This window comes from Quercus suber, unplaced genomic scaffold (genome assembly GCF_002906115.3).
Source record: "Quercus suber isolate HL8 unplaced genomic scaffold, Cork oak 2.0 scaffold_771, whole genome shotgun sequence".
NCBI classification, from domain to species: Eukaryota; Viridiplantae; Streptophyta; class Magnoliopsida; order Fagales; family Fagaceae; genus Quercus; species Quercus suber.
The window spans coordinates 26,257-39,890 of NW_027070207.1; the positions used below are offsets into that span (position 1 = coordinate 26,257).

General features: G+C 29.1%; 1 protein-coding gene across 1 annotated transcript; it reads right to left on the minus strand.

The window, feature by feature from the left end:
- Positions 1 to 12,610: 12,610 nt before the first annotated feature.
- On the minus strand, positions 12,611 to 13,246 carry LOC112022885 (protein SUPPRESSOR OF K(+) TRANSPORT GROWTH DEFECT 1). Its single transcript, XM_065767082.1, is given in 3 exon segments — positions 12,611 to 12,876; positions 13,110 to 13,161; positions 13,163 to 13,246. Coding segments are annotated over 3 exon segments (402 nt in total).
- Between the last annotated feature and the right edge of the window lie 388 nt (positions 13,247 to 13,634).

A 13,634-nucleotide genomic window follows, 5' to 3' on the forward strand; every position in this document is an offset into this window, starting at 1 on the left:
TATAACAAAAATTAAGTTACTTTTAAAAATTTTAATATCTAAAAATTTAAATATATAAAATTTTAGGGAAAGTACAATAAACCTTATAGTTTTATCTTTAAGACACATTAAAGCCTATACTTTAAAATGGGACAATTTAAACTGTAAACTTTCATAATTGTACCAAAAACTAACTCAAACAAATTCCACCCACAGTTTATAAATGATATATATATATATATATATAGACACAAACTAGAGTTTAATTAAAATGTCTCATTTAAAATTTTGGGTTTAGTGTGTCTTAATGATAAAAATATAGGATTTTTGTATACTTTTTCCAAAAATTTAAGAATGAAAGAAACATACTAGGAAAAAATAATAAATTTTAAATAAAATATATAATTAAAATATAGAAAGTGCTCAATATTATTAGTTGATTTGACTTTAGAAATATTTATATTTAATAATTTCAGATGTATAGTAATATCATTAATATTTTAATAAAAAATATATGTAAAAAAATTAAAAGAAATTGTAGAGTAAATCATTAATTTTTTCATATAAAAAAATAATGACTTTAGCATACCTAATATAAAATATAAATGACTTAAAATACCTTAAAATTTAAGATTTTGCACCCTAGACTTAGCAAATGGTCATGTTGAATCTCCATTTGACCGATCAGGTCAAATCAAAATTGGGTATTATGTGTAAAAATGATTTGGTCTAACAAATTGTTTTCTTATTAGGCAAAAATATACTTTATAACCTATATCTTTGATCAATTATCATTTTAGTTAACTAAATTTAAAATTTGTCATTTTAGTTCATTAATTTTGAAAAATTGTCATTCTAGTTTGCTAATTTTAAAATTCTTCCTTTTTAGGGGAAAAAATTGATAAAACAATCTCTAAAATTATTTTTCAAGATCAAAGTAAGGGTCGTCAAAGAGCTGGGTAGGGCCGGTTGACCATTTTTTACTTGGCTCACGGGCACAATGGGCTAGGCATAGTGAGGTATTAACTAGTTAATGGTTGAGTCAGGTTGGGCCGAAAGAGAAAACCTCGGCCCATGATCGATCCCGCCTATGGGCAATGCCCATTTTGTTTTTAGCGGGCTGAGCTATCAGGTTGGCCTAATGGACTACCCATGAGTTTGTGTTAGTATCTTATTTATTATTTTTATAATTAAAGAAAGGATCAAAGAATTTAATGCTTAATTAAAAAATTTTACAGCCAAATCTATTTAATTTTTTATTTGTTGATGGAAACCTATTTAATTTTTTATTAAGGCTTAAAATGGTTTTTATGTTTATACTTTAATAAAAAAAATGTTAAATGGTCAATTCAAAGCTACTAGACTGCTAGAAAATTATATATATATATATATATATATATATATAATATATATGGTAAACTAAGTTTAAAACAACCACTTTAAGTATCTTAGTGGTTGGGGGAGTTTTTTTTTTATAAATTCTTCTATAATGTCTCAAGATCAATCATTCATACTCCTCATTTATATTTTTGTTATGAAATATAAGTTATTGGGCTGGGCAACAAGTTGGGCCAACGGGCTAGGCTATAGGGCTAGCCCATCGGACACCCATATGTATAAAAACTAGCACACAACCTGCTAACAATGGGTCGGACTGCTCATTAGCTCGGTAGGCCGTTGGGCTACTAGGTCAGGTTGTGGGCTATGGACTATTTGATGACTCTCAGATCAAAGAATGTGAAACAACATTGTTTTAAAGAAGTTAACAAAAAACTTTTTAATAGCAATAGAAAGAAGGACTAAAGTGACCGCATTATCAAAGTTAATGGACTAGAATAATATCTTAAACTAGGCATTATGGAGGTGGTTTCAAATTAAATATCATATTTTTCCTACTTTTGAATTTAGTCCTATGCATTTAAAAACTTTTCAATTTAAGTCATAAAGCTATTTGCAATTAGATTTTGCATGCTCTAATTTTGTCCAAAGTATCTTTAAACTTTAAAATTAATTACTTCTAGCTTATTGAAAAGTATTTATTGAATAGTAAATTACTTCTTACCTATTTAAAATAATTATAAAACCATTTAAAACTAATTCAAATTTTCCTTTTGAAACCTTTTTTTTAGCAACCAGAAACCTATTATTAATTCAGTATAATTGTAAATGAAAATTTTACCATTTTGAAAAAATTGGTGGTTCCTTTTCAATATAATTTTATAGTAAACCAATTTCATAACTTATTTTCAAAATTTAAAACATTAATCAATGCATTAAAATAACAAAAATTACGTCATGATTTTAAACCTAGGTACATAAATAGCTCAAAAATCTACCTTAATCATCTTTGTCTTCTTTTCTTTCTTTCTTTCTTTCTTTTCTTTTTCTTTTTTTTTCCCCCTAAAATTTTAGCAATAAAGAATGAACAACTTACATATTATATCCTTAAGTAGTGTGAGGAATACTACAAATTTTATTACATTGAGCTTACAAAGTAATTAATGGTCATAAATCACAAAAACATAATACAAATATTCCTTTATAAATATTTATATTTAATAATTTCAGATTGTATAGTAATATCATTAATATTTTCATAAAAATATATGTAAAAAAATTAAAAGAAATTGTAGAGTAAATCATTAATTTTTTCATATAAAAAAATAATGACTTTAGCATACCTAATATAAAATATAAATGAGTTAAAATACCTTAAAATTTAAGATTTTGCACCCTAGACTTAGCAAATGGTCATGTTGAATCTCCATTTGACCCGATCAGGTCAAATCAAAATTGGGTATGTATGTGTAAAAATTGATTTGGTCTAACAAATTGTTGTTCTTATTAGGCAAAAATATACTTTATAACCTATACTTTGAAATTTAACATTTTACCAATTTGAGGTTTGATTGAAATTTAAGTCATTTACTTGTGGTTTGAAATCCATTCTGCAAGTATTCTGATGGATTTTTTTTTTTTTTTTTTTTTATCTTGTTTGATTTTGTATTTTTATATTTTTTGTGTTTTTGGAGGAAAGAGATATAAAAGTTGAGTAAAATTAAATATTTAGCTATGTTTTTAAAAGAGGTGGGTTACAGAATTCTAACTAAGCTAACTATAATTTTTTTATATAAGAAATTCATTGCTATAGAATTTATAGTTTATAGTTTATAGTTTATATAATATATAATATTCTTGGGGCATTAGGTGGTTATATATATAAATTTATATTCATTGGAATAGTGGAGTTGAGATATTGCTTTTGAGCCTTTATTTTACCTAAATGATGAATCACCGATTTTTATTTTCTATATATATATATTATATATATATATATATATATATTATTTTCTATGTCTCTATAATTAGATATTTATATAATAATTATATATTGAATAATAAGGGGTATAAAGATAAGGCCTTTTCAAGCCTACCTCAAGTGGATAAATTGTCAAATTTCAAACTATAAGTAGGCAATATAAATTTCGGCCAAACCACATATGGATAAGTTGTATCTGCTCTTTTTTCTTTTGAGACATAAAATATAGTGATTTACCAATTACGTCATAGGTTATAAAGTANTCATAGCATTTTTTTTTTTTTTTTTTGAGAGAGTCTACCAATTACAACAGTTAAATATTAGTTATGCAAAATATTCTGTCATTAAAAATATATTGGAAAAAATAATCTTAAAAAAGGCATGCAATACTTAACCACCACTTTATTTCCCTATTGTTACTAAATTCACGTTTTTCTATACAGACTTTCTAAGCATCTTAAGTGAGAAGAGGTCGGTGCTACACCAAATCTTGTCAGGAAACACTTGCACTCCATTTGAAAGTTCTCATTGATTTTTTACAACAGTTTTCCCATTTTATCTTTTGGTTGGCCGGATAATATTTCTTTACCACAGTCAATCTCCAGTCCTCTTCGAGCTCCTCAGCTCATCTGTTCAGGTTCGTCTGCTGACTTATTATTACTAGCAGTCTACGTGAAACATTCATACAAGTTTGATACCATCGAATTTCAATTTTGAATTTTTGTCATTGAAAATAGTTTTTAAAAATATTATTTTATATGTATGCAATTTTATTATTCTTGATTTCTCTATTTTAATAATTAAGGAAAAAATTTAGAGGATTTCTATTATTCCTTTTATGGAATGGGCATGAATTAGTTTTAAATTGGAAAGACATTTATCACAAAATTTGATTAGATTTAAATTATATTTTACTTTGAAATTTAACATTTTACCAATTTGAGGTTTGATTGAAATTTAAGTCATTTACTTGTGGTTTGAAATCCATTCTGCAAGTATTCTGATGGATTTTTTTTTTTTTTTTTTTTTATCTTGTTTGATTTTGTATTTTTATATTTTTGTGTTTTTGGAGGAAAGAGATATAAAAGTTGAGTAAAATTAAATATTTAGCTATGTTTTTAAAAGAGGTGGGTTACAGAATTCTAACTAAGCTAACTATAATTTTTTTATATAAGAAATTCATTGCTATAGAATTATAGTTTATAGTTTATAGTTTATATAATATATAATATTCTTGGGGCATTAGGTGGTTATATATATAAATTTATATTCATTGGAATAGTGGAGTTGAGATATTGCTTTTGAGCCTTTATTTTACCTAAATGATGAATCACCGATTTTTATTTTCTATATATATTATATATATATATATATATATATATATATATTTTCTATGTCTCTATAATTAGATATTTATATAATAATTATATATTGAATAATAAGGGGTATAAAGATAAGGCCTTTTCAAGCCTACCTCAAGTGGATAAATTGTCAAATTTCAAACTATAAGTAGGCAATATAAATTTCGGCCAAACCACATATGGATAAGTTGTATCTGCTCTTTTTCTTTTGAGACATAAAATATAGTGATTTACCAAATAAAAAAAAAAAAAAAAAATGCTATGATTAGTAAATAATGTTAATAATGAGATCATATGAATATAATGTTATTCTAATTAAATATTATTATATTGACAAGCTGTGAAAAAGACAATTAAAGGTACGTTTTGTATCTCTAGCATTTTTTTTAAGCTAGTGATCTCTTTTTAGTTGTTTATATAAGTATTTAATGTCTATTTGAAAACAACTTATTTAGTTGAAATTGAAAATTTTTTGCTAAAAGTACTGTAGATAAAACTAAAAGGTAGCTACAATAATATAATGAGACTCATAAATAGTACCAAAAAATGTAATTTAACCCATAAATAATAGTAAAAATAAGCTAAATAGTAAAAAAAAAAAAAAAAATTTTAAGCCCATACAAAACACACACTTAATTTTTACCAACAATCTTGATTCTTTACTTGTCTTAGTTGGCTTGACCAGCCTTTAATTTTTTTATTAACTAAAGACAGATCCAAAGAAAAAGAAACGACTCCAGTGGACCAGTAGTCCAAGCTTTTAATGTTTTAATTTTTTTATTAACTAAAGACTGATCCCCAAAAAAAAAAAAAAAAAGTGACTCTAGTGGTGTCCACAAGAGTCACTCTTTTTTTGTTTCTTTGGATCAGTCTTTAGTTAAAAAAAATAAATAAATAAAGGCTTGGACTACTGATCCACTAGAGTCGCTCTTTTTTCCTTTGGATCAGTCTTTAGTTAAAAAAAAATAAATAAATAAATAAATAAAGGCTTGGACTACTGATCCACTAGAGTCGCTCTTTTTTCCTTTGGATCAGTCTTTAGTTAATAAAAAAAATTAAAGACTGGTCCAAGCCTACTAAGACAAGAAAAGAATCAAGTCTTTTAGTCTTTATACTTTGCCAAAAAAATAATATTTTCATGCGTTTCTATATTGAGGAAGGTATATTATTACCTCTATATGAGATGGGTTCAAGTTATACCTAGTGTAACTTAATAAGAGTTACACTATTTGTAGACCGTAGATTTATAATTAATCTAATGGTTAAAAAAATAGCATTAAATGCTAATTGACTTATACCTCATTCACTTAATTAATAGCAATTTTGTTTCTCTCTCCTTATTTATTATTTAAAACCTTTTACATATATTCCTTTTATTGCCAATGACTTTACAAATATATTTGCAATATTTTGTTTTTTTTTTTTTTTGTTTTTTTTGTTTAAGTGTTGTTTAATGACTGACCAAGCTTGTAATTTTTTGATCTTAGATAGAATTTAATCTTCACAGAGACAATGCAAGACCAATGTACTCTGTATTTCCCTCAAAAAAAATTATTCAATGTTAGATTTGACGTTGACACATTTATATTTGAAATGATTTGTTAAGTTGATGACAATGCATTAATATATTTTTTTTTATAAAATACTATTAGTATTTTAATCTATAATATACAAAGTTTAATATAACTTAAAAACACACGTTAAAAATAAGTTAAAAATTTTATAATAAAGACTTTATGAATGGATTGGATTAGATCAATCACCTAGTCGGATTGAGTCCAAATCAAACACTGGAAAAAACTTTTTAGACAAAAATAGAGTGCTATAACTATTATCTAAATTTATTTTTTTGCGTTTGATTTTTTTTTTAAGTCATTGGCAAAAAAATGAATATATTATAGTAAAAGGTTTTAAATAATAAATAAGGAAAGAGAAACAAAATTGCTAATAATTAAGTGAATGAGGTGTAAGTCAATTAGCATTTAATGCTATTTTTTTAACCATTAGATCAATTACAAATCTACGGTCAAATGGTGTAACTCTTGTCAAGTTACACCAAGTGTAACTTGAACCTATCTCTTATTACATTATTATTAGCATCTTTTTTTTTTTAATCGAATTTCTATATCATTGAAGAAGCTATATTGTCATGCCTTTTATAATTAGTCGTTAACATCCTTGCATAGTAAAATTGTTACTAACTTAATAGGGCTAAATTATGAATTACACTCATAAAGTTTGAGAGTATTTGAATTTTACACTCAAAGTTTCAGAATTTGGATTTTACTCTTTGAACTTCTATTTCATTTGCATCAACAATCCTTTCATTTATATTTTCTATTAATTGCCACATAAATTTGTCACACGTGTTTAGGTCATTCAATAAACATGAGCTTATGTGACATTTAACGGAAAATATGGATGAGGGGTGCCAATGCAAATAAAATAGAACTTCAAAAGATAAAATTTAAATTCTCAAACTTTAGGGTATAAAATTTAAATACTCCCAAACTTTATTGGTATAGTTTGCAATTTACCTTAATATTTAACTTCGCTTGGGAACAATCTTAGTTAGAGGAACTTATACTTATGCCATTTAATAATAGTTTCTTGTGTTTTCTATATTGAGGAAGGTATATTCGTACTTCTCTATGTTTTTCTTATTAAGATGTACCACAATCATCTTCTACAGTCTAATTGTTAATTGGGATTGTCCTCAGAGTATTTACTATTTTCCCTTTATAGGGTTTTCACTCTATGAACATATATTTGTCTTTATGTGCATGTGTTTATGATTTGTCTTATATTGTTGAATGTGCTTATACATAAATATTGTGATTCGATTAACTAACCAATCAATATTTGAATCAATTGTTTAAAATTGGTAGTTAGGGAATTTAAGGATTTAAACCATAACTTTCATAGTTGTAATTGCTACGTATTGATAAAAAAATTACCTAAAGAATTTTTTTTTAGATACAATAGAATTTTCACTTAGAAAGTGAAAATTTATATGTTATAATTTTTTTATTCCCAAATTCAGCACAATAGAAGAAGTTAATAAAAAATTAAAGCCTTTGTATTTTATATACTAAATTAAAGCCTTTGTATTTTATATACTAAAAATTAAAGCCTTTGTATTTTCAACTCAATTAGTATGTGGCTAGTCAATGATAGTGTATGGTTTTGCTTTTCTAGTAGGATTTGTTCGAACATGGGTATTTGAGATTGAAAGAGGAATCTTCGGTGGACCATGCGCTTTTGCAATTAAAGGTTGCTAGAATTAAATTGTTGTATTCGAATGAGTTTCTGTTGGAGTTTCATGGTCTGGTTTAATTTTCAAGTTGGGGTTTATGTGAGCTTGTATGTTTCATTCAAGTTAATGGAAATTGGTTACAAATGAGAAATTGGAGTACTATATAAAATACTTGGTTTTTATAATCTAGGTTTTGCGTGATTGAATTTGTTTTTGTTTTATTTATTTATCTATTTATAAGTTCACATACTTGTCATGTGACTATTCCATTAGCATATTAACGGCAGAATAACATGTGCATCTTTTTGGCAGACGTGTGAAGTTCAGGAGGTAAATTGGCCAAAATAAAAGTTTAGGGGGTGTAATGGCCATTATCCCAAAGTTCAGGGGGTCTCTTGACGCTTTTCCCATAGAAATATTTATATCAAGTTAATCTTTACATTGGTCCAAAAAAATATTAATATTTTTTTTATCCAGTCAATTTGTAAATTGTAACTCATGAATTATCTTTTAAATCATTACTAATATTCTTTAAATAAACAAACATTTTAAAACAAGATTTTTTGTTAAATAAATTAGAGATTGCACAGTTAGAGTATATTAATCGTTTTAAAATTATGAAGCATATATAAATTTAATCAATTTGAAATAATTTAAATAATAAACGTCACTTTACATGCTTAAACATATACCGGTAATAAACCGAAGAAAACCCTTATTTTAATTTTCATAGATAAAAAGTGCAATAAATATCTCTAGCCCTTAATAACAAAATCCATAATCTTCTTCTTCTAAAAATAAAAGAATAAAAGCATGTTATTTGTATCTCTAATTCTCCGAACATAAATTTAATAATAATAATAATAATAATTTCTTTTTAAAAAATGATAAATGCTTCAATTGTGGAGATTTACTTATCTATTTTCATATAAGAACATATATAATTATATATTGAGTATACTTTGGTTTGGTTTAATTAGTCAGAGATCTATGATGTAAGAGTAGTAAGAAGAAAAATTAATGCATTAGTCATGGACACATAATTATCTATTTTAGGAAAAAATTCTTCTAAAAAACATAAATAAAAAAAAAAAACAATTATATATATGGAAAAAAATACCTTAAGTTGGGAATTGGGTTTGGGCTTGCTTCTGGGTTTGGACTTTGGACCCTGGATTAGTGTGGGTTATGGGATTTGGATCTGCCTGAAACTTGGGTGGGCTTTGAACAAAGGGTGTCACTTTCGGGGTTGGGCTTGAGCGTTCAGGCTTCAGCCCAAACCCAAATTCTCTTTCAGTCTCCCTTTTCCCTCCCGTCTCCTTTGTGCTTTGTCTGGGAATTTCTGTAAGAGTGCGAGTGAAGTGTTGGGATGGTTCGTCCATGGTATATGCTTGTGTGGGTTGCTACCTGCTGGTGTGGTTTGGTTATTTGACCTTCGAGTTTTGTGGCAGCGATTGATGATGGGTAGTGTGGTGTGATGCTGCCGGTGTTGTGTGTGTGTGTGCGTGATTTGTGGTGAGAGTACTCTGCTGTGCCTTGAGTGGGGTTTCTGTATTTGAGAGCAAGGAAGATGAGGATGTGGAGTGGATGACTGTGTGAGTGGGAGCTTTAAGCCTTTAATTATTGTGCAGAGGAAAGGAGGTAAAGGAGAAAAAGTAATTTGATCATTGGCTAATGATGATGAATCCGACACTGAAAAAGACTTTGCACTTAAAGCTAAAGCAAGAGCATAAACTTTTGACTTGACTTTACCACTATAATAAACTTCTAGGTCCAAAGACTAATCTACATATTGCAGCCCTTCTGGATGACTAATAAGCTGGTTTACTCATCCATGTAAAATGTTGATAAAAGAACTGAGCTGTGGTTAGCTACGCATGATTTCCTTCTTAAAAATATTGTATTTGTAACATTACTCTTGCTGAAAATGTGTGCTTGATTGCCTGGTCAAAAGACAAGTAGAGGGGTTTAATTAGCCAAAGTACTCTTAAGGACTTGATGATGGTAAGCTACTACTTGACTATGGAAACATTGTACAATGTAGTAGTGATAATTTTTGATATTTGTAATGAACTCACATTATAAGTTTATTCTGATTTTGGAGAACTTGGAGGAAAATGAACTTTAAAAAGTTGGTTAAATGTTGTTTATTCTTAGGGAGTGCATAAGGTGTAGCGGGTGAGGTCGTGCATTTGTCATTTATTTTGTAAAGGTGGGTCCAAAAAAGTTTACCTTGGTGAGGCTCCACATCAAAAATAATTATAAAAAAAAAAAAAAAGGATTTCAACATCTATATATTGGGTAGTGTATCACATAGTAGCTGTGCCAAAATGTTAAAAAAATAATAATAAAAAAAAAAAAAAAGAGAGAACTTTTATCTTCCCTTGCAAGAAATTATGCTGTCACAGATAGAATTAAATTATTTTCTAATTCACAGCCAGGTGCAAGGGATGATCTAAGCCTGAGGTCTTGGCAACGTAGTGAATTCTAAACCCTTATAACTCACGTATTGAAGCAGTGTCAACCCCTCAAACCCTTATAGAACGAAACTTGATGAGGGTTTGGATACAGCGTTAAGCTACGGCACGTTTCTGTTCTTGCGTTTTCTCTTTTTTTTTTTTTTTTTTTTTTTTTTTTTTTTTTTTTTTCGCATCTGTTGACTTTGGGGACAAAAAGTATTGTGCGTATACTGTGCGTGCACTGTTTATGCACTGTTTACGCACTGTTCATGTCATTTTTAATATTAAAAGTGGGTCTCACAACACTATTTACACATTTAAAAATTATTTTGCTACAGTGTTTTCAGCAACAATCAGTTTTCAGCAACTTTCAGCAACAATAAGTGCTATCCAAACGGACCCATGATATGCAAAAGGTTTTCAATTGGGTCGTAAAACTTATAATAGTTGACAGTATTATTCGATGTGTATCTTTAAAATTGGAAAATACAGCTATCTCTAAAAGAATAAATAATAATAATAATAATAATAATAATAATAATAATAACAATAATAAAAATAAAATACACTGACCAAAATCAAAAAAATCAGTGAAGCAATGGCAACTATAATTCTTAAAATATCCTTTCTACCTTCTCTAACTTTGCTGATTCTTTAAAGTTTAGGCTTAGGCTGGTACTCTGAACTCTTTTTTAATTCAATTAACAGAATATAATTGTTTTAATGGGTAGTTTATATTATTTATTGAGTTGTATGTAAAAATAAAAACTAGGATGTAGGGTAAATTGTATTTGAGGATGCAAAATAAGTGTTTTTTTTTTTTTTTTTTTTTTTTTTTTTTTTTTTTTTTGCATCTTCAGATGCTAGTGCTTTAAGAATTTTGATTTGCGATTGTGGGATTATTTGTGAATGTTCAAATAGCGTGTAAAACACTATGAACGTTTAGACCCCCAATTTACAAATTACCAATTCAAGCTTAATATCAAACAATGTATGTGCGGAAAATGAACATAAACTTATAACATAATTGATAAACAATCTAAATCAAATAAAATCACATCTACAACAAAAATTAAATGGCAAATATTAAGGGAAGAGAGATGCAAACACAAGGACAACACAATGATGTGTTATCAAAGAGGAAACCGAAACTCTCGGCGTAAAACCTTTCCGCCGCCCTCCAAGCGGTCAATAATCCACTAAAGAATGAAGTTGGGATACATGAACAGCAGAAGACCCTCCAAGCCTAATCTATCCAGTGTACCTAAGCCCTCCAAACTTCTTGCTCCAACAAGGTTGCGCCAAACCTTTGTCTTCTTTAGCTTACTGAATTTCGCTATAGCCCATAGCATCAACCAATAACCATTGGTCCCTTCCTAATTGCTTCCCAAAGCACCAAATAGCCTTCTCACGGATGTGGGTATTGTGAGAAAATGATTTGGGTAAGAACCTTTCAAGAATGTAACAATAGAGAGGGTGAGAGTAGAGGAATTTGAAGAGTCTTTATGTAAAGATTGTGGATGTATCAATCTTGTTTTTCTTTAGGGTTTTTCTCTCAAAATTATCTCTGGAAGCTCTCTACATTTCGTGGTTATAAAGGTCTATATATAGTGGTGGGTGTTTGGAATGCGAAGAGTCATTTTTCCAAAATAGAACTGGCTGGCTGGCGGCTTGGCCTCGCGACTTGACTGAGCCGTGGGTTCAAGCCGCAAGATAATTGAATGGCCAGTCTGGAATTTTGTCCTGTAGTGCTCCAGCTGGCATGACGCTTAGCTTCTCCGCATGCTTGGCACGTGAGCATCTTCTGGCGGCTTGCAAGCCATGAGCTAACCACGAGATCCAGCCGTGAGTCCCTACTTTACTGCATACTCTTGAGTATTTCGTCACACTTTCTCACACACTACCCTTACATAAATCCACATAAATACAGGGTTTCTAAATACTAAAATACAAGCAAATTTGGCACGGAATAAAGCCAACAAAATAGTTGATTAAATTCAAACTTACAATTTGTACAGTTTCCAATGTAAAAGCAAAACTTGAAAGTCAGACATTTAAGTAATACAACTGGAGAATACAATCTCGGATAACTGATAAACTTGAATTCATGGTATTAGTGGCATATTTTTCAGTATTTATAGGTATCAAGTGTCACCATAAAACAATTCAATTGCTTATTCGCATTGAAAGCATGCCAAGATTCAACAAGAAAACTAAAAGCAAATTAGCCCAAAACTTAAAAGTAATGATTGAGGAATTGACCAGTAAAAAACTGGGGAAACTTTACAGGCAGTATTACAGCCTCTTGCAATGCCTGTTTGGCACTTTCAAGCTCGGCCACGTCACTCCACTTCACGTTTGGTTTCTCCCTGATTATCACAGAATCAAGGTCAGCCCTAAGCTTCACTTGCTCTGGATCCTCTTCATCTTTCCCCACTCCTCTCTTCAACTTTATCTTTGGTTGGCTAGCAATTGTTTTTTTTTTTTTTTTTTTTTGATAAACTTCAATATATTAAGCTAAAACGAAGTACAAGGTGGGGCATCTTCCTTACAAACTTCAGCAAGCCAGGGAGGAAGATTAGCCGAATTAAAAAAACAAGAGCTATTGGAAGTGAGAGCAAACTTTGCTGCAGAATGTGCAGCAGAGTTGCAAACTCTACTTGCCCAAACAAAGCAACAAGACGAAAAGGAAAAGTTGGCTAGCAATTGTTGCATCACCATTGGGGCAGCCCCACTTCCCCCATTATCGAGAATGGCCCTTATCTCCTCTGCCCTCTTCAAACATTCCATACATTTTTTTAGTAATTGCTTCCTTAATCTTTGGATTCTTCTTATACTTCAAATGAGTCCTAAAGTACTCTAATGCATTCATATAGAGCGGAAATGCTTTGCTATAATTTTTGGCATCATCCTTCTGAACTGCCTGCTTCACATAGTCTATCGTGTGCTCCTTAAAATTGCTATACATCTTTTACTTACAATAAATGTATAGAAATTAGAGCCAAAAAATAAAATAAAAAAATAAAAAGAATACTCAAACTAGTTTCAAACCACCACTCCTTCCCTTAAGAACCCAAATTCAATACTGAGTTTGGCACTCCAATGATTTCTTTTTGGTAATGGTATTATACACTGTCAAACTACTCTATCACAATTCTTAAACTTGAATTCTCAGATAAGCAACTTATCCACACCCTTAGAACCTGCAACCAAAAACCCAATACTCAGTAAACACCTCAGATTTTCCATAATAAAATAAA